Raw genomic sequence first — 20,056 nt, 5'->3', positions numbered from 1 at the left:
TTAAAGAATGGTGGTAGTCCAAACTTATAAAAAGCTAAAGCTTGTTTGTTGCCTGTGTTTAGCTCCAAAATGTCTGTGGCTACTGCACAAAATTGAATATTCTTGTTTGAACCAGGAATGTTTTTGGTGTGAGGTAGCAGTGGTAACTTAAAAGTGTGAAATTTAAACAACAACGGTGATCTAATACTGGCAGAAGAGGTTTTAGAGGCTTGTAAATTCAGAAAAAAATGTGGGATAAGTGTCACTAAGTGAGTGAAGTGACCTTCAGTTCATGTCAGGAGGATGTTGAATGTTTTAAGTATTTTTTTTTTAAAATATTACAGATGATAACAGAATGTAATAAAAGATTACACGACTTGTTTGTCTGTCTTTCTTTCTTTAACATATATATTTATTTATTTTAGAACTAAGAAGTCCTGGTTAGAGTATTCACTAGTTAAGTGTTGTAGAGTTTTTGAACTTTGTTACAACGTAGAACCTCTCTCCCATCACTTTTATCACTTCAAAAAGGCCAAATAAAGGAAACGACTAACAAAAACACAGACGTTTTTATTTTGCTGTTGAGAAGAACTTGGCTGTTCCGAAGGTATGTTCCCACGAAACTGAGACGTTAACCCAGGATCATAACAACCCCATGCACGGGAGACGCACCGATTAGTGATTGGCCAGACTCTTCCCATCTGGCTGGGACTGTCCAATCGCTGGTCAATCCGCAAAACCAGTTATGATCCACGGCACCGAACGCCCATCACGTTGCGCACATGCAACTTATAGAGGTGACCACGCCACACCCAGGTGACCGAAGCGGAGTGCCTGAGCTAGGGAACGGCTTGTATAACAGCTGTATCAGTCAGTGGCACCGACAGCAACCAGTTGCGTTAGCATCGTTTTTTTGTAATGCCCAGTACGCAAAGGAGGCGGTGCTTACAGCGGCCTCGCAACGCGATACGGGCCGAGAAATACTTAAAGATAGTCGAACACAGTTTATGAAAACAAGTGTTTTGCATGCCTATGTTTCTGTTGTAGTCAGAGCCCCCTTTGGAGGAATGAGAGGCGAATGTTCGGGTCTTAAAATGGGATTGTTTTTGCACGCTGTTGGCTCTGTCACCCCCACCGAGTCCGCAGCAGCCGACACGGTAAGGTTGCTCACTCAAAAACAAGGCTTTCTCAGATAGCTAGCTAGATAGATACCGGGCTAAGGTAGACGACTATCCGAATAGGGAATTTTATTCTGCTTTATAACAAGCTCGCCTAGTCTTTGATACATTTTTATAAATCTGCTGTCGTTGATATTTGCCTGCTGCAACTCTTACCGTGTTGTCAGGAAATACGTTAGCTGCCTGTTTGCTAGCTAACTTCGGCTGCTAGCTTCGGCAGCTAACGCACCGTTGAAGTAAAAAACACAAAGATCAGTGAGTCAGGGCCTTGGTCTGTTTTCTTTATGATAGGCGGTTGACATTTTAGCCAGAAGTGAGTAGCACGATTAGCAAAAGCAGTTCTTCATACCTGACTGCTGCCATAGCAGTAAACAGAACAAAATCGTCTGACTTGGATCAAGAGCGGTGTAGTTACCAGCAACATAAAAATAGCTCGTGTGAACTTCACTCTGTAATTAATTTGTGTCGAAGAGCTATATATTATTATCACTGTCTTGGCTTCGTGGTAGTCTGCTCCCATTATTTCAGTCTTTGGGCCTTGATGTTTTCCTTTTACAAAAATGAATGTAAAACATTGGGAGTAGCTTCGTGAACAGAACAGAACTGGATTCTTAAGTTTCTTCGTTTTTACGTAAACAGTGATGTACAGTTTTAACACATACAGTATAAAATCGGCAGTGATTTTTTTTTTTTTAATTACATGAACATACATGAACTGTATATCCTCAATAAGAAGGCTTATTACTCTAAAGGGGGTCAGGGGTGAGGTTTTAAATGTATTAGTCCTTGTTCTAGATTACATTAATGGTACTTTCCCCCCACTTCTGGAGGCATGCTGTATTAAACCATATTGTTGTATTTTCTGTGACACACAACATATTTAGAAACAAAATTGGCCTTGAACATATGACTTTTCAGTGGTAAGATAAAAACGTAAAGAGAACCCTTGGTGTGTTGGGACGCCAAAGCTGAGGTCTATAATGCATTGCATAGTGTCATGGACACACCAGAAATGCATCTTCACGAGCTTGAACTGAACTGCATTTGGTAGCTGTTCGCTGCAACTTTCAAACAAAGTCCAAAGAGATCTTGATACAAGTGTAGGAGGACATCATTGGGCTGTAAAATCAAAATAAAACTATTCTAGAGACAGTAAAAACTGAAGGAGTGGCCAAATCAACAGTTCATTCTTAAGAAGAAGGAATGCACCAGCCAGCTCAGCAACCCCAGAAGAAATGAAAGACCACAGAAAATGACTAAAGCGGGTGATTGTAGTACTCTTTGTGCTGGCCAGGATATGCCGTTAAAAACATCTAGACATGGAGGAAGGTGTATTATTGTCAAAGTCTACAATCCAGAACATGATGGCCAGATTTGGTTTGACAAGCACCTGTCCAGTAATGAAAAAAGAATAGAAAAAACACTGGAAAGATTAAACCAAGATTAACTTCTACCACAATAATGGGAAGGCAGACGTGGTGAAAGAGGTTCATTATCTGAAACTTACAATATTATCTGTCAAACGGTGTGGAGGCCACTGTCAGCATGTATGGCTGCAAGTGGAGCTGGGTTACTAGTTTTTATTAATGATATCACTGCTGATAGACGTATCATGATGAATTCGGAAGTTTACAACACTATATTCTCAGCTCAGATTCAGTTAAATGCTTTAAAAGTGATCCAAAAGGTCAGTCATCTAAAACATAATGCAAAAGCAACCCAGAAGTTCCCTAAGAGAGAAAAATGGGAAATTCTTTAATGTGCTTTTAGTTACAGAATTAAAAAAAAAATAGGCAGAGAGAGACACAGACAAGCAACAAGTACTTTTACTCAAGTATTTAAAGTTGTTACTTTGTTTCATTACTTAAGTCTAAAAATGGGGGGAGTATTTATAAAAATGTATTTTCCAAACAGTTAATTAAATATTTAAAGTATCCCCACTTTAGTTGTTTTATTTAAAATATACCATGGTGTAGGGCTGTGCAATATGACCAAAATCTCATATCCCGTTATAAGAATTCTATCGTCCTGATAACGATATAAATCACACAAATGTAACATTTTCTGTAAATTCTGTGAATCTCGGGCAGCTCGTCTTGCGGGAAGTGTTTCCAGCTGCGTGTCATGTAGCTGGAGTCGAGTGTTTTAACCGATGCATTAGGGCTGCTCAATTAATCGAATTTTAATCACGATTACGATCTGGGCTTTCAACGATCATTAAAAATGACTGAGCCGATTATTAGCCCCTCCCTCATTTATCCGCGACACCTTAAAGGCCGGTCCGTGAAAATATTGTCGGGCATAAACCGGTCCTTGGCGCAAAAAAGGTTGGAGACCGCTGATTAAGAGGACCCGAGGGAAGCTCGGAAAGCTAAGCAGAAGTTATTTGGAGAGTGACTGCCGTTGGTTGAAAAGAGAGTTTAAAAAAAAAAAAACTTCAGTGGTGTTGCACACCATTTTACATTATTTTTTAAAAGTCATTGTTAACCCTTTAAAGCCGGTCAGAGCTGCATGCTCCGTTTTGCGTAACTATTGTTAAATTCCTGTAGAACCTGGACCGTGTAAGCTATAGCGCAATAATTTGTTTTGCATATGAAACCGGAGGAGTTGTACTTACATCTTATGCCATCAGCTTGTCCTCGGTCACGGTTTCGTTCCACATATAGCTTTGCAAAAATTGCATAAAAAGCGCTTGCAGGAACAAAAACATAATATTCCAGAAACACGCTTTGCCGATCCGATCAGCTGTTCGTAACACTTCCCACAGTGAAATGATGCACCTGCTGTTTTCTTTGCAAATTTGCATCATAGGATTGTTTTTTGTTTTTCCTGCAGTATATAAAAATTGCTGTATCTCCAAAATAAAACTATGAAGACACTCAAAATAAATTTCCTGTGGTGGGAAACTATTTTTTGCAACTTTATTGTATTTAAAGTTTTGAGGGATAAACCTCTTAAATTTCTCCAAGTAGAAATATATGTAAACAAAACAAAAGCGATTTTCAATTTTTTTTGTAGTTTATTGCACTTTTTTGCAATTTATGTAATTACTATGGACTTAATGCATACATATTATTAAAATATGGGCTATAACAGTTGTATTGATGTATAGCAACTTGAAATGCTCCCACAAATGGCACTACAGCATGTAAAAAAATAATATAAGCTCTGGTGGACTTGGTTCTATAGTAGGTCTTAAAGGGTTAAATAAATATCGTCAAATAATCGTGATCTCAATTTCAGTGAAAATAATCGTGATTATCATTTTTGCCATAATCGAGCAGCCCTACGATGCATGAAACGATACATTTTTAGACATAAGTTGTAACAGCCGCTGTTTTCTTTGTGAGTATTTATTCTGTAAAGTTATTTCATTTCATATTCTGTATAGTTTTTCATATTTATATCCTGTTCATATCCTGTACATAGCTTGTACTCACTACAGCCTGTACATACTTATAGTTATAGAATATTCACAACATACTTCATACCGTGTACATTATAACATACCATAATAGACCCATTTCTGTAATATACTCACATATCTATATTATTGCTAATATATATTGTAATATATCTATATCACTAAAGCACTTCTGGATGGATGCAAACTGCATTTCGTTGCCCTGTACCTGTGCATGTGCAATGACAATAAAGTTGAATTCTATTCTATTCTATTCTATTTATTACACGGCATGCTGCGGGGAAAAGCCTGTTCTAACGTTTGAGTCTAAGGTTTATTTTTTAGCACCTGGCGGCTCTTTTTTACTTCTCATTCATAAATAATCTGCTCTTTCACGTGATTCAGTTTATTTTGAAAAGTCTCAACGGGATCTTGAGCTTTATTGTGAAAGGTTTATGTGGAACATAAACAAGCGGACACGCGATGGTGTTACCGTTGTTGTTGCTAACCACAAAGCATAAAAACAGGCGCTTGTCCGTCTGTAGTGTGGTTATATTAAATATAAAAGAAAGAGAGAACTTTAAGAAATGAATATAGCCACAACAGTGACCATCAAAACGATGACAAAATATTGCCGTAAACAGTTTATTTTGCGACACCACGAAACAAACGATAGCGTAAAATGAAACGATAGACGTTTTTATATCGTCATCCAATATATATCGTTATATCGAACAGCCCTACCATGGTGGTATACACATGCAAAATGTATGCAAATGTATTGTTATTTATTTTCAAACAATCCTATGGACCTCTTTGTAGTCTAGGTTTACCCTATCTTTGATATATCCTGTACTGCTCTAGCCCGTTTCACCAGAGCAACATACTGCAACTGTCACTGTAAAAATTAGCTTATTGGTATGTTTTGTTTTGTTTTTCAGGACAATGTCAGTTATTAATAAGTCTTTTCAGAAAGTAAACATGAATGTATTTGTCCCAATTGAGTATTCAGCTTTATATGAAACTTGCTCTGTTTGACAGACTAGTTTTCAAAGCAGTTAAGCCCTGTGGGGATTAAGGCCACCAGCCAAAAACATGTTCGTCAGATATGAAATTGTTCTGTAGAGTACAAGTGGTGCTGGAGCTCTAACTTCTTCAGATTTTTGTTTTTGTGCATCTTGGAAGTAAGTGAAATTGTTTTGGAAACGTATACTCTGTTTCAGAAGTCTGTTTTTGACAGCAGGCTTGACTGGTTTGAAAGTGCCAGCTAATGTTGGTGCTCTGTTGGACTTGTATGTTGTTGATTATTCAAAAAAAAATATCTGAAGGAACAATGGACCCTGAAAAGGATAAGCGGAAGTGAATGGATGGATGGATGGAACAATGGTCTGCTGTAATTCTTTTTCCCATTACCTTGTGAGTGATTTGAGCTGCTGTCAGGTAGGAGTCAACTGGATTTGCTTCACACAGTGAGAAGTCTCACCAAGTGAAAGCTACAGTTCACTTGTGTACTTACAAGAAAAGCTGATGAAGGAAATATTTGTTTTTTATTTTCATTGAAATTTAACAGTGTTACAAACAGTCTTCACCCAACTAACAACTCAACAACCAATCACAGAAAGGCTGGCTAGAGCCTAGCAAAGTTTTATTAATCAGGAGCAATGTGACAACATAATGTGAGCACTAAATGTGAAGTTTGAATTTAATGGGCATTCCTGTGTGACCAGAATCGTTAACTCGTTGCTTATGTCCAGTAACACTTCCAGGAAGGGTTTTTTGTACTCAGTACTGGCAAGAAAAAAGAAGAAAGGGAAAATTATTATCCTACTGGCTTTAATACTTAATTTAGGTTAAATTCTTCACAAGTTTTGACATGTGTAGTGTAATAGATTATGAGTAAGTTCAGCACTTTGGGAGTAAAGTAATTACAGATGACTACTATTATCAATGTAATGTCACATGCTTTATGTCTTTATGTTATCAGTGCACGTGTCTGCAGGTAATTTGCTGACAACAGAAGTATAAACTTAGTAGATGCAATAGATGCAGCACAAGATCCCGACTATATGTGCCATGTGCTTTCACACCTCCAAAACTTAATATAGTGATTTCAGGTATATTGTATCGGTTTCATGTTATTATAATAAGTGATTATGTTGATTACCATTTGGCAGCGGTTCATAATAAGAGTTATTCTCTTCATTATACAATGTAAGTTTGAAAAAAGGTCCATTCACACATTAAAATTACAAAAAAAAAAGCGAAAAAAAGACTTCCCAGGGTAGTGAAAGACAAAGCTAAAACTTTAAGCTTGACCTGCATGAGCTGTCACTCTGATGTTTTAATGGGTGGTAGGTTGGTATTCATCACTGCTAAAAGTCTGCGATTCTTTGTTTCTTTACTTAACCGTTTAAAGGAGTAGGAGAAACAAAAGGCTAAAAAGGCACATGGTTTGGCTTTTCACTGCTATTTTGACTTAAAGCCTTTTCAAACTGGCCCTAAATCCTGCAGTCCCTCTCAATCATAGGGTAAAGTAAGGGCAGCCTTTGAGACTAGGATCCTTGTCCCCGTCCATCTCTTGCTTTCTTCACACACATAAGCACCCTGAAATGTTTGTTTTGCCTTCCCTTTTTTCAGTAAAATAATTTCCTAACAGTGGAAACACGATCATCAGGTTTTAAAAACAACAAAAAAAACATCAGCCTCAAAAGCTTAAAAGGTCTTCCCTAGCCATGGGACTCTTCAGAAAGAATTAGCATCAGTAATACCTCTGCACTGTATAAAAGGAGAAGTTTCTGACATGGTAATGTTGCAAAGTGTAGCTTACGCTATATTGGAAGACATCAGATGTAAAGCCAATCATAGATAATCCAGTTTGTAATTTTAGAAATTAACAACCTCTTAAACAGCCAAAACTGTTGTATAAATGTTTTCTCTTGAGGCAAAGCTTTAGCTGCTGTGAACATACTGTTTGTTAACTTGGAGATAAAATTCAGCAACTCTGGTTTACTATACTCTCCTCCTAAGCTGCCGCACCTTTCTCGGGTGCATTCATAGCATTTACGGTTGCTGCAGGAGTTTTTTGTTATGCATAACCTTCATGACTATGAAAGGGTGCCTTTCTTTGTTGTAGGACAGATTAATAAAAGGGCAGCGAGGTCCTTGCATGCATCGTCTGACTTGCCAAGTTCTACTGGCCTGAGCTAAGTGGGTCAACTCTGATTGTGCAGTCAAGACTTAAGAAAGAACTGCTGCCTTGTATCTCCAGTAACAGTGTCTGATTGTCACCAGCAGATGTTTGAACTGGTCATTTCAGCAAGTTCTCATTAATAAGCTTAATTTATTTTCTGATGCAACAGTAATCTCAGAAACAGTAACCAAATCTGCCTTTAATCTGCAAGTGTGGCATAAGAGAGGTGGATTGTCTCTGTTGATTGCTTGGATTAGAGACAGGGGAATCTCACTAGTCCAGATTCTTTGCTCGCTCACAGTCTCTTAGGGTGACTAAAAAGTAAGAACTGGGAGTGCTCTCAGATGTGTGGGGTTTTTTTTAGGTCTAGTTAGTGGTAATCACCTGATCTTTTTTTCGGCAAAACAGATTAGTTCATGCATGTTCATGTTAAAGACTTAACTATAGTACTTTTTCCTGTTAAACTGTTTTGTAAAATCTTGAAGCCCCCTCCCTATTCATTACCCCATTCTTTGCATGCAGCACTGATGACTGAACACTCAGTGCTGAAGACCCAAACAAACTAGATGGTTATCTCTACTGAATTGCAATAAAAAGCCCAACCCCAAAGGAGCACAGCATATGGTTGAGATTGGCTTGTGAGTCAGTGAAAACAGCTGATGTTATCAAAAAACAAACTTAAGGAACAGAACATCCAGTAATTATTACAGAGAATTAAAGCTGTGGAACTGAATTTTAAAAAATGTCATGTTGATGAAGCCGAAACGGCTGACAGTCCATCAGATTTGAAATCGGGGCTATAATTTTATGTCAGCAGTTTGTTTTGTGCTGATCTGGTGTTTCTTGTGTGACAAATCATTTTTGTGTGTCTGGAGTTTCTTTGATTTTCTTTCGTTCTCTCCCTCCCTCATACTTAACACACTTCTCACCACTCTGCACAACTTATTTTCATGCAGTGTCTCAGCTAGCAGCTCGCTCTCCACTGCTGCTTGGAAATTTCCGTAAAGCAATCCTTGTCCACTGTTTGGGCCTGGATTGGAGTGGGCCGAGGGAGTGTGGGAGGGGTGTGTGTGTATGGTCTACAAAGACGGAGAGGAAGGCTGTGTGAGAGGGTGAGAGTATGCTTGAGAGCTGTTTGACTTTAATGACCCATGTGGTAGAGGAAACCTGTCTAGGATTTGTGGACCCATGATCATCATGCCTCTCAGTCGGGGACCTGCACTGGTAATCTACAGAGAGATAGAAAATCCAGTTATAGAACTTTGGTTAGCTAATCATTAAGCTAATCTAGAATAACTGATCTACTTGGAAAAGTTTGTAAAGCTGTCTCAAGGTTTTTGATTACAATGCTCTCTCCTTTTTTTTTTTTTTCTATAGCGACCTGTCTTCTCTGTTTATTTCACAATGGAAGTTTTTACAGGTTTGGTAGCAGTCAGCTCACTAACATGTTTTGTAACGTTAACTGTTGACCACGCTGCTAGTTTGCTATATTGACTGTTAAAACAAGCAACCACGTGCTTGAAGTGGAGACAAGTGCCCTATTTATTTTTGACATTTTCCTCATTCTCATTTGGCCTTTAGCTGAAGTTTGAATTTAAATTTCTTTTCTTTTTCACTGTTCTGGGAAGCATACTGGGTGGTTTTTGTGCTGGCTGTGATTCATACATTTACACTTGATATGTGTCTTAAACATTAGTGAAATTCTAGTAGTTTCCAAGCATAAGTGATTACGACATGTTCAGTTCAGAACAAGTATAAATATATGGCTTCTACATTATCTGCAGTGTTATTATTAATATTCACAATGACAAATCAAGGTTAGGTGTGTGTGTGTGTGTGTGTGTGTGTGTGTTTTGATTTGTTTGTTGTTTGTATTTTGTTTGTTTGTTTGTTTGTTTTAAATCTTCTGAATTCTTTCTCATATTAAAGTATCAGGATTCTGTATCACCACTTTACTCTAAGAAGATAATATTGGCTGATATCAGATTTAAAGTAGATGTACATGTCATTGTTCTGTTGGCAAGTGAAAATAAGTAATTGATTTTGATATTTCTTTTTTCTTTGTGTCACAAATATGGGGATAATTAACCTATGTCAACCAAATGTTCAGAAAGATTAACAAAACCCCAGATAAGGTGTATGCTTTAGTAAGCTGACTAAAATTGTATTTATATCCATAAGTATGGAGAACTTAAAGAACATAATACTCCTGTCGGTGGCAGTGACGACCATGTTGTTCAAACCAGTTTCATTTTGTAGACTTTTTTTGTCGTGTTATAGGCTCAGATAATTTTTATTTTGTCTTTGTTATTGGACGTAGCTACTAACAAGTGACTGCATTTCTTTACTTGTTTTGTAGAGCCTGCTGCACTGTGAAGGTGTTAACAACCAGAGCTACATCTGTGAGTCTGGACATTGCTGTGGGGAATCTCAGTGCTGCAGTTACTACTATGAGCTTTGGTGTAAGTCTAATTTTCTTCTTGTGTGTTTGATCCTAATTCTTAAACCTTTCACTCTGTGACAGGCACTAAAAGATAAGGTATGACAAAATCAATCATTGTAATATTAAGCTGATGCATTGTAATAAGGACTGAAAGAGTAATGGGATAAATACACTTAGTACCGAAACAAGACTGGGACACATAAATTGTGATGCTTTTTTGTAAAACAAAAAAAATTGTAGTTTAAGCAACCTTACAAAACAAGATTAGATGTCTCGAAGTGGAGTGTCATCCTCAGAATTAAATTTACATTTTGTTCTTAAACTAAGACTGCCAGCAACAGTGAGCAAACGCTCATGGTCAGATGGAGCAGATCATGTTCACCAGGTTAAAGTATTTATAAGGGGAAAATTTGGGATGCTGGAAAAAGTGCTTAATAGAAATAAAGGGCAAGAGGACAGACAAGGATGAAAGGGTGCAACGCTGGCATAATGAGTGAGTCCAGTTATAAAATCTATAGGGGCTGCCTTGTTTCATTAGCAGTTTAACTTGTTTATTATTACTATGTCTAAATGCATATTCAGCATTCATCATCTCAATTCTATTATATTTTAGGCGCACCTGTGTAGTTTTAGTCTTAGCTCTCTGTAGTCAGAGGTCACAGATTTGCAGGAACTCTCTGAGTGCAATGTAATCAACATTGTGATATCATGGCAGGGACTGCTGTTAAGATAAGTAGCAGATACAAGAATATCACCATTAAAAACATAGTGAAGCTTGTGCTTTATTGAGAATTTCCTGTACAGTGTTACACTGGGGAATACTAATGTTTAAATTAAATTGTTGTTGTTTTCTTCACATAAAGATTCTTAAAAAAAGGTTTGAGTACCTATTAACCATGGCATGCACTCAGCTGGGTAATAAAAATGGCTTATCAGCTCTCATAAATCTACAAATTATGTAATGGTGAAACTGTTGTTGAAGTCTTGCCTAGCCGCAGTTACAAAAAGGTTGCCTCAAGGGCAAAAGTGAGGTATAGCAATTGGTGTGGGCTCCCTGTAAAAATAGAGGGAATTATATTACAGCATTAATTATTCACTGAGGACATGATGGGGAGTAAAATGCAGCTTGCCAAAAAATATTGATGTAATGAACTAAGATTCTTCAGTGCCCTGAATAAAAGAAAATGTCTCACGTTGCATTCAAGACTGTATTAGCAGGGCTGGGTGATATGAGGAAAATCTAATATCACAATATTTTTTTGGCTATATCACGATATGTTTAAGTAACCTCCAAAAACAAATGTTATTTTCAACTATATAGTGCTTAAAATTGTACCGGTATACTAATTGAAATCTTTTTTTGAAGCCACAAGTTTGCCTGTCTTTCGTTCACTTTTGTCTTTATGCAACGTTACTCGACCTCGCCTCTCCTTCACTGAACACAACTCCCCCTCCTCCCCCATCACTTCACCTGCAGGCAGCGACAAGATGGACACGGCAAATCTCCGTTAACGAGTTACTGCACATCGCCCCGTGCGTGGAGCTGGACGGCGTCAACGTGTTAACGAGCTAACCACGCCAACGCCATGCAGCCCAGAGGGGCTGCACAGCCTAAAATCCTTTCATTCTCTCAAAAGTTGACAGCGCGCCTTATGTATGAATTCTGGTTGTGCTTGATGACCGCGAACCGATTTTATGTGGTACACGGCGCTCAGCAATCTGTCAAAAATGTTTGAGTATGACTTTGGTAAGCTACGGAGCTGCACCGCTTGATGGATTGTCGGAGCATTACAGCTACCGAGGAGCCTCGCGGAGTGATACGTACTGTGCTTCAACATAATATTACCGTATTGTGTGTGTATAAGGACCATAAATGGCACCTGTTAAGAGACATGGTTACGAAGCGGATTTCAAACTCCAGGCTGTCAGTCACGCAGTAGAAGTTGGGAACAGAGCAGCTGTGAAATCTGTCTGTTATTATGCTCGGCGTCTTTTAGTTTACATTTTGACTGCACAATTGTGAGCTCTTTGTTATGCACAAAAACAACACAGTTTTCTTTTATTTATGGAGCATTATTATTTAATAAATTTAATAAATTTATTTTTGAGTAGTTTCTATCATGTACATCTATGCTGTAATGAATAGGCTTAATAAAAGTGCCTGTGTGACATCTGGGACACAGCTTTGACTAATAGAGGTGGGAATCACCATACATCCCACAATACAATATTATCACAATACTTAACGCACGATACGATATTATTGCGATATCGATATTATATATATATATATATATATATATATATATATATATATATATATATATATATATATATATATATATATATATATATATATATATATATATATATATATTGCAATATTCAGATTCTGTACATAAAGGTAAACTTTATCAATATTCATTTTATCTAATATCAAAGTCTCGCACTCAGTCTTTCTCTCATTTCAGTCAGTTTTATTGTTGACAAACTAAACGGTTTGTATTACAGTCTAGTCCAACTTAACTGAATGCAACCATCTGGTACAATTATAGCTATTCTGAACTAAGCAATTTATGAAAACTATGCAGCCCACTCAGCAACTGAAGAATTTGAAAGTAAATTAAAACAAAATATAAATTTACATTAAATAAAAAAGTTTTAAACTTAATTAAAATAAAACATGTCTTAAATCAAAATAAGTAAACTGTCATGTTTATTGCTGCCAAAAAAAAAAGTTAAACACATTTGGACAGTGAAGGAATGTCAGGATTCTTGCTCAGAAAAAGGATCAACATGCTCTGAGCACAAAAACCTTTTTAGTAACAAAATATCGATTTCTGCTGTCCCTGTATCGATACATTATTAGCAAACAAAATATCACGATACTACACAGTATCGATTTTTTCCCCCCACCCCTATTGACTAAGAACTCTCTTTTTGTTCTTTCTTTATGGCTTTAAAAAAAATATCGAGATATATATCTTATATCGCCATCCAGCTAAAAAATATCGAGATGAATTTTGGGTCATATCGCCCAGCCCTAGCACTACACCCTTTTGTGGCAATGGATTTTATGGCATGTTTTGCAATTACTGCCTTTTTTCGACGTCCTCTTTGTGAAGTCCAAACCACTGCCAGATTATTGATCCAGTGCTGTTTCTCTTTGGAACTAGTTAATCTGACTCCTCTGCAGTTACAGTCTAATTCCTTCACTTGTCTGAAACGCCTGCTGTCGCCATATTTGTTTTTTTTTGTCTTTGTTTTTTTCCCCCCATCTGGAAGAATCTAAACACGCATGCTCAGCACAGGGTGCCAGGTAAAAAATTTCCAGTTGGAATTGGATTAGTGATCCATTTGCAGCATTGGGTAGGGGGTGTGTGTTCACAGTGAGTTACATGCAGACAGCTTAATATTGCCATGGCAATTTATACTCTGTGGCTATGATAGAGCCATTTTAACCATCGTACATGTAAAAACTTTTCATACGTGAAGTATATGTGATATATCACCCACACCTAATCCAAGTCAGCTTTCTTTTATAATTTTTTATGTTGATGTCCTGCAAACCTCCACATTTTGAAATGGATCCAGTTATTAGCACTCATTATACTATGAGGTCAAAACACAATATTTCAGGCTAAGTAGCCTGAAAGACATCTATATGGTATGCCTTCAAAACTATGTAGAAATTGGGGTGCTGACGTCATACAGCTCTGGTGCCAAAGTGAAAAAGAATGAAAATCTGTCAGTACTCTGTTGTACTGATAAGAAGGAACTCTGATGTTTAAATGGATTTTCATGGTGTAAAGCTTATAATGCAATGCATACATAGTTGTTTATAGCATAGTATAAGCGTGTAGATGTTTCACTGTGTTGAACTGTTTGATCTGCAATGTTATGTTTGTGTTAGCAGCAGGCACTTGTTACATCACCACATGGATAATGGAGAACACATTTTTGCCCACTTTGAACTATGTTGTTTTGCTTAATATTAAAAAAGTCACATTGTATTCACATGTATTAACTAAACTAAATTGCTCTTCCTCTGATTTTAGGGTTTTGGTTGGTGTGGGCAATCATCTTCATTTTAAGCTGCTGCTGTGTATGTCATCATCGCCGCACCAAACACAGACTACAGCAGCAACAACGGCAGCACGAGATCAACCTCATTGCTTACCGTGAAGCACACAACTACCCCTCTGTGCCCTTTTACTTCAGTAAGCTCTGCCACCACATACACCCACATTATATAAATCTTTAAAAAAAAACAACAACAACAACAACAGCAAGAGAAACAAAACAACAAAATCTGATGTTGATATTTTTACTATTTATTAAGCTTTTTTTTTTTTTTTTTTTTTTAATCGTAACTGAGCAATTATGTATTTAAGGTTTCATCATTTCATTGGTTTGCATGAACAGTTTCAAGTGAACTAGAGTTGGTTATAGTGGTGAACATAACAAATGAACTCTGCAGTGTTTTTGAGCTCTCTTTAAGGAGATGATAATGTGTCTTTGTTGTATTTAAAGCAAAAAGCCTAAAATAAAGTAATTACTGTTACTTTATTAATCCTTTAGGATCAATCCAAAAATTGTGAACTGGTTTAAGACTGCTCACAAGAGTTTAAAACAGGCTCAGTTTCCTATTATTTGGTCAACAATCCAAAGTTTTGAGAAATCGGTGAACATGGAATTAAGTCAACTGGTATCAGCTCTAGAATTACAGTAAGAAATGCATTTGAGATTTTTATTCTTAATAGTGATGGTTATTAAATGGAACATGAGTACACATCAATACAGTACAGTTAGTACAGTATTTATCATTTGTTCCAAAACTAGAGCTGCAACAATTAACCGAGTGATTCGATAAATATTTCTCGACACAAATTCTTTGCTTAAGTGTTTCGTTTAACACACAGATCTGTAGCATGCCACTGTCGCAATGGAAACGCGAGTCACATTTGCGACTAAAACAGACCTGCAATACAAACATATTTGGGAGCAATGAAAAGTTTGACAACATTAAGCCCACACACAATGATAACACAACGGCAGCAGAGATGATGACACTGGCACAGTTTAACGTGGAGTTGGTACAAAGCAAACAGGTGGAGCCGCTATTAAGACGGTGAGCTCAGGTTGAGTGAAAGAAAATGTGTTTCTAATATCCATAACAGCAGCGCTGTTTACTCAGTAAAAATCTCGGGTTCTTCATCAAAGCACCTGATCAACAAACTCCCAAGGTGATAAGAAGCAAACTTTGTAACTCCCTCCACCGAAGTTTGTTTTATACATAGAAAAATCAGCTGTAACTCAACAGAAGTTTATTGGAAATATGCAGATCAACTGCAACTTTTGAGTATTTATTATTGCTCATTAATAAGAAAAACAAATTTCTTATCTGATTACATGATTAATGAATGAATAGGTTACTCGATTAATAAAATAACTGATAGCTGCAACTGCTTTTACTGAAAAAAATTGCACATACTATTCTTAAACTTGTTTAAAAAAAATGGCTTTGCACCTACTACACAGTGGAACCTGTCACAGATGCAGTTTACAGGGAACTCTTTCTATGGTTCCACATGTTGTGGTGTTGCCAGAACCTTCCCTGTTTGCATGCTTCAGTTTACAGGAAATGACCAACATTGTTGTCTTGGTACCTTGCCACTGTTGTAACGTGAGATTACAATGGCCCTCAGCACACACTTGACCCACAAATAAGCTTTTGTTGTCACATTTTTACCCTATTGCTTTGTTTTGGAACTGTCTGAATTCTGGTCTGGGGAGTTCAGTGAGGTCAAAGTGTCTTTTTTTTTCTTTTGGCAGGTCAGAAACCTGTGTGTATAATCAGTGGTGTGCATGGCATGTATTTATTCATGTGCTTTTATAGCCTTTTTAAAGCATTTTTTTCTCCTTTTCCTATAGGGTTTCTGCCAAACTACCTCCTACCTGAATATGAAGAGGTGGTCAACCGGCCGCCAACTCCTCCCCCTCCCTACAGTGCCTTACAGACTGGCCCATCCTCAGTGGCTTCTAGTCCACTGGCTCCTGAGCAGCAGCAAGGACACTGTACAGCCATTCAGCCTTCCCCAGTTCCCCCAGTCTCTGATAGCCTGTGTTGTAGGCCCACCATAGAGGAACCACAACCTCCCACCTTAGACTTGAGGCCAAAGCCTGACACCAAGTCCGTGCAAACGGCACAAAATTCAGGCGTGATACTGCTATCAGAAGGGCTTAGCAGAGAGGGACTCGCCAACCAGGAAAAACTAAGCGAAAGTGGGGATGACTCCTGCAAGAACCCCCTGCTGAAGGATCTCAGCCTGTCAGATGGTAGTGTTGAGGACAAAGAGCGACTCCCCAGTGGAAGGAGGCGGCGAATTACAGGTGATTCTGGGATTGAGGTGTGTGTGTGTGGCACACGTGGGAGCAGTGGTTGTAGTGGAGCTGGAAGTACAGGCCAGGAAAGCAAGGAGTTAAGGGAGCTAGAGAGCCTTCTGGGGCATGAGAAAGCTGACGAGGAAGAGGAGGAAGCAGGCGAATTCTGTGACAGCTGCAGCCATCAGGCCTCCTTCTGTGTGGAGGAGGAGCAGGCTCTTGGGGAAGTTGATAGGCGGTCTGGATGTGGGCCAACAGGAAGTCCCCAGCCTGCTCACCAGATAAGTAGTGGCTCCCTAAACCCTCCTTTGTGCCTCCTCCTCCACACCATCAATGAGCAGGAAGGACCAGCACACAGCACCAGCACTGAGCCACAGGGCTGAAGCAAAGTTAACACACCTTTGTCATGAGGGAAGGAGAGCACTACACTGTTTTTGTACTTCAGGAAGTGTTTGCTTTCTAAGTCTTTTTTATGAATGTGTGCATCTTAGATAAAACAAGTGAGAAGTGAGGGAGCAGCAAGTAGGATCTCTGCTAAAAATTGTCTGAGATCCAGAGGTTGAAAAAGCACGCTCCTGTGTGGAACAGTGGCCTTAACCTGTGTATTTTGGGTTATATTTGGTCTGTAAGGCCCTTTAATATCCTGTGGCAATTGGGACTTCAGACTACGCACACAGAGTCCTTCATTTGCCCTTCTCGTACAACAAAAGCTACTGATACATATGATGGCTGAAGTTGTGCTGTCAGAACAGGACGTTCACTGCCTAGGATGAATGTAGCTCTCTTTGCCAGGTGCTTGCAACAATTCTGCAAAGCTATTTGTTCTCTGCAGGTAGTGAACTATGTAATAAAACAACACACAGCAGAAACATTTTTGGACAAGTATGATGTGGATTTACCCAAAGTATGTGTTTATGTAAGCTGATATTGTACAGGGATGTCAGAACAAGACTTTGGGGGATGTCCTGTTAGACTCATGTTTCTAAAGTGCTTTTTCAGCAGTTCAAAACCATGCTGCCTTTTGTCTGTTTTTGTTGCTATGTAAGTCTCACTAGTGATAGGGAAGTGTTAGTGCATTAACAAATCTTCATGAGAACAGTTCCTCTTTTGCACAAATGGTATTTATCTTGCAGATGCTACGGTTGTTTAAATCTAGTCTTAAATTAGCAGTAGATAATTACCTTCTTACCATTTTGTTGTAATGTGTGAGAAATGGACCTCTGAAATGTTAGTAGGGAATGCAGCAGATTTGTTTTGTATACAATCATTTTTAAAATTGATTTGTTGAATGTTTGTAGTATGTGCCTACCCCCTTAAAAATGCAGAAATTTGATGGACAATGCTAGGCTTCCATTATGTTGAGAGACCCAGAGAAAGCAGGTACCAAAAACATGAACTGAATGTTAAGCTTCATAGAGATTACACGTGAGACGGGCAACATCACACCTCACATTTTAAAGTCACTTTAATGAATTATCACCTTCACCAGCTTTACAGTGAAAAAACATCATAACTTTTAACACTATTTGTATAGAATTTTCATATCACCGCAGTTTTGACATTATTCAGCTTTGCTATTCATACATGAAACATTTAACGTCTCATTGAAGGCACATTAAGGCTAATTTTAGTCAACTGGAAAAGTGACTTCTTTTTTTTTTCTTTTCTTTTTTTTTTTTTAAAACCAGGGTTTATATTTCCAGTCATCTGCATTTGTACTGTTCAATCAAGAAAGGAAATGTTACTTTTAATGTGTATATATATATATATATGTTTTCTTCATTTAGACATTCATCCCGTATAAGTTTGTATTAAAATGAGGATTTAATAAAGGCTATGGTTATGAAGCAAGGAGTTTGCACACAAATTACTTTTAACATAAGTATTTAACCCAACAGAGCAGTTTGAACCTGCCTTTCTCTGTTTGCATGTTCTTTCTGAGCTTGTGTGGTTTTCGTCATGGTGCTTCAATTTCCATCTTTGGTAAATTTACATTTCTATCCCTAAGTTTGAGTTTGAATGGAGACGTGTCCAGGATGTACATAATGTCTGATATGGCAGGCTCCAGTAACCTTGTAACTGTAGTTGGATAAGCAGTCAAAAAAATATATACATGTACATATTAGTGGGAAGATTAGAGATTAGTTTCTTATTAGACATGAGCATAAGGTAATGAAATAAGTCATTGGCTGTTATGGATACCAGAGTATCTTAAAAATAAGCTGTTGCACAACAGGACCTTTATGAGACTATTATGGTACAGCATGGTACAATATGTATAATGCTGCACTGCTGTTACAAAACAAAGACAATGTGGTAGAGGAAAAGAATATAGTTGTCAGTTCCCGTTATTTTAGGAGTTTGAATGCTGACAATCTAGCCTCCTGAGCTTCTAGTGGTATGCCATAGATGATAAACACAAATAAAAGATGCCTTGTGAAACCTCCACAAAGAAATCTATGTCTAATCTCTTTAAGTAGCCACAACTGATGAGACTACACCATTATGCCATGCAATTAATCTACTTGGAGTACCTGAAAAGATGCACAAATTGCAATTCTGCAAAGCACAAATGTTTCAGCCGTTAGTTTTACGGCTCGAGGAGAAAATGGTTTCCCAGAATTTCCAGCACAAAAGGAAAGTAACTTTCTGCATAAACAGTTAAGCTGATTGACTTTTGCCCATCAAAGCCTAAACAAACTCGAAAGTGCTTTATCCGTTAATGCTTTCCGCAAGCTAGAAGATGTCATTGTGTAATTGTGGTACATGTCGTCGAAAGATGAGCTATTTTTCATATTGTCTGATTCTTTGAAAAAATAACGGAACTGTATAAAATCTCAAAACCACTTTATATTACAAATCATGTACAACATTCTGTAACATGTTCATGAACCAAATAGTTGCTTTAATCATTTTTATGAAATCATTAGCTTTATCATTATGGACAGATTCTTTTTTTTCTTTCTTCTTCTTCTTGTGGGTATTATTGTTTTTTTGTTGAGAAAGACTTAAGTTCTTCTGAGACTTAAACTGAAGTTGTGTGAAGGGTACGTTTAACTAACAGTACAGTAGGTAATTTGTTAACAAGATCAGGGGCATCTCGCCAAAGACATTTTTCTTTCTTCATAAGTGTGTGTGGTTTTGCACTTCTTGACATAAGCCATTTATTATGACAACTAAGATGGATGTATGTTCAATAAAAATGCTTAATTGTAGTCAATCACTGTGTCCGTGACTTAATTTCAGAGTGGTTCTACTGAGTGATGTTATTGTAGAGGTCAAGGTTCCTAACAAATGGCGCTAATCAGCCACTGACAAGCTGATTGGAGCTTATCCCAGCTGTCATTGGGTGAAAGGCAGGGTCCATCCTGGGGGTGCCTGATGGCATCTCCTTCCATCAGGCATATGTGTAAAGTCCCATACACATGTAATTAGGATTTTGTACAATATCACAAGCACTCCTTAGTACTTTCCCAGAA

General features: G+C 37.8%; 1 protein-coding gene across 2 annotated transcripts; it reads left to right on the top strand.

Moving 5' to 3' along the window:
* The first annotated feature begins 741 nt into the window (after nt 1–741).
* wbp1lb (WW domain binding protein 1-like b) lies at nt 742–19,797 on the top strand. Of its 2 annotated transcripts, none has more exons than XM_026170097.1 (4): nt 742–1,136; nt 10,110–10,212; nt 14,252–14,413; nt 16,128–19,797. In XM_026170097.1, exons 1-4 carry the CDS (start codon nt 762–764, stop codon nt 16,958–16,960), a joined length of 1,473 nt encoding a protein of 490 aa, XP_026025882.1. In that variant the 5' UTR covers nt 742–761; the 3' UTR covers nt 16,961–19,797. The 2 variants fall into 2 exon arrangements, with proteins under 2 accessions (XP_026025882.1, XP_026025883.1); XM_026170098.1 differs by lacking the exon at nt 742–1,136 and adding an exon at nt 8,863–8,974.
* The last annotated feature ends 259 nt before the right edge of the window (nt 19,798–20,056 follow it).

Source organism: Astatotilapia calliptera, chromosome 6 (assembly GCF_900246225.1).
Source record: "Astatotilapia calliptera chromosome 6, fAstCal1.2, whole genome shotgun sequence".
In the NCBI taxonomy this organism is placed as follows: domain Eukaryota; kingdom Metazoa; phylum Chordata; class Actinopteri; order Cichliformes; family Cichlidae; genus Astatotilapia; species Astatotilapia calliptera.
This window is presented reverse-complemented; position numbering and strand designations above follow the sequence as displayed.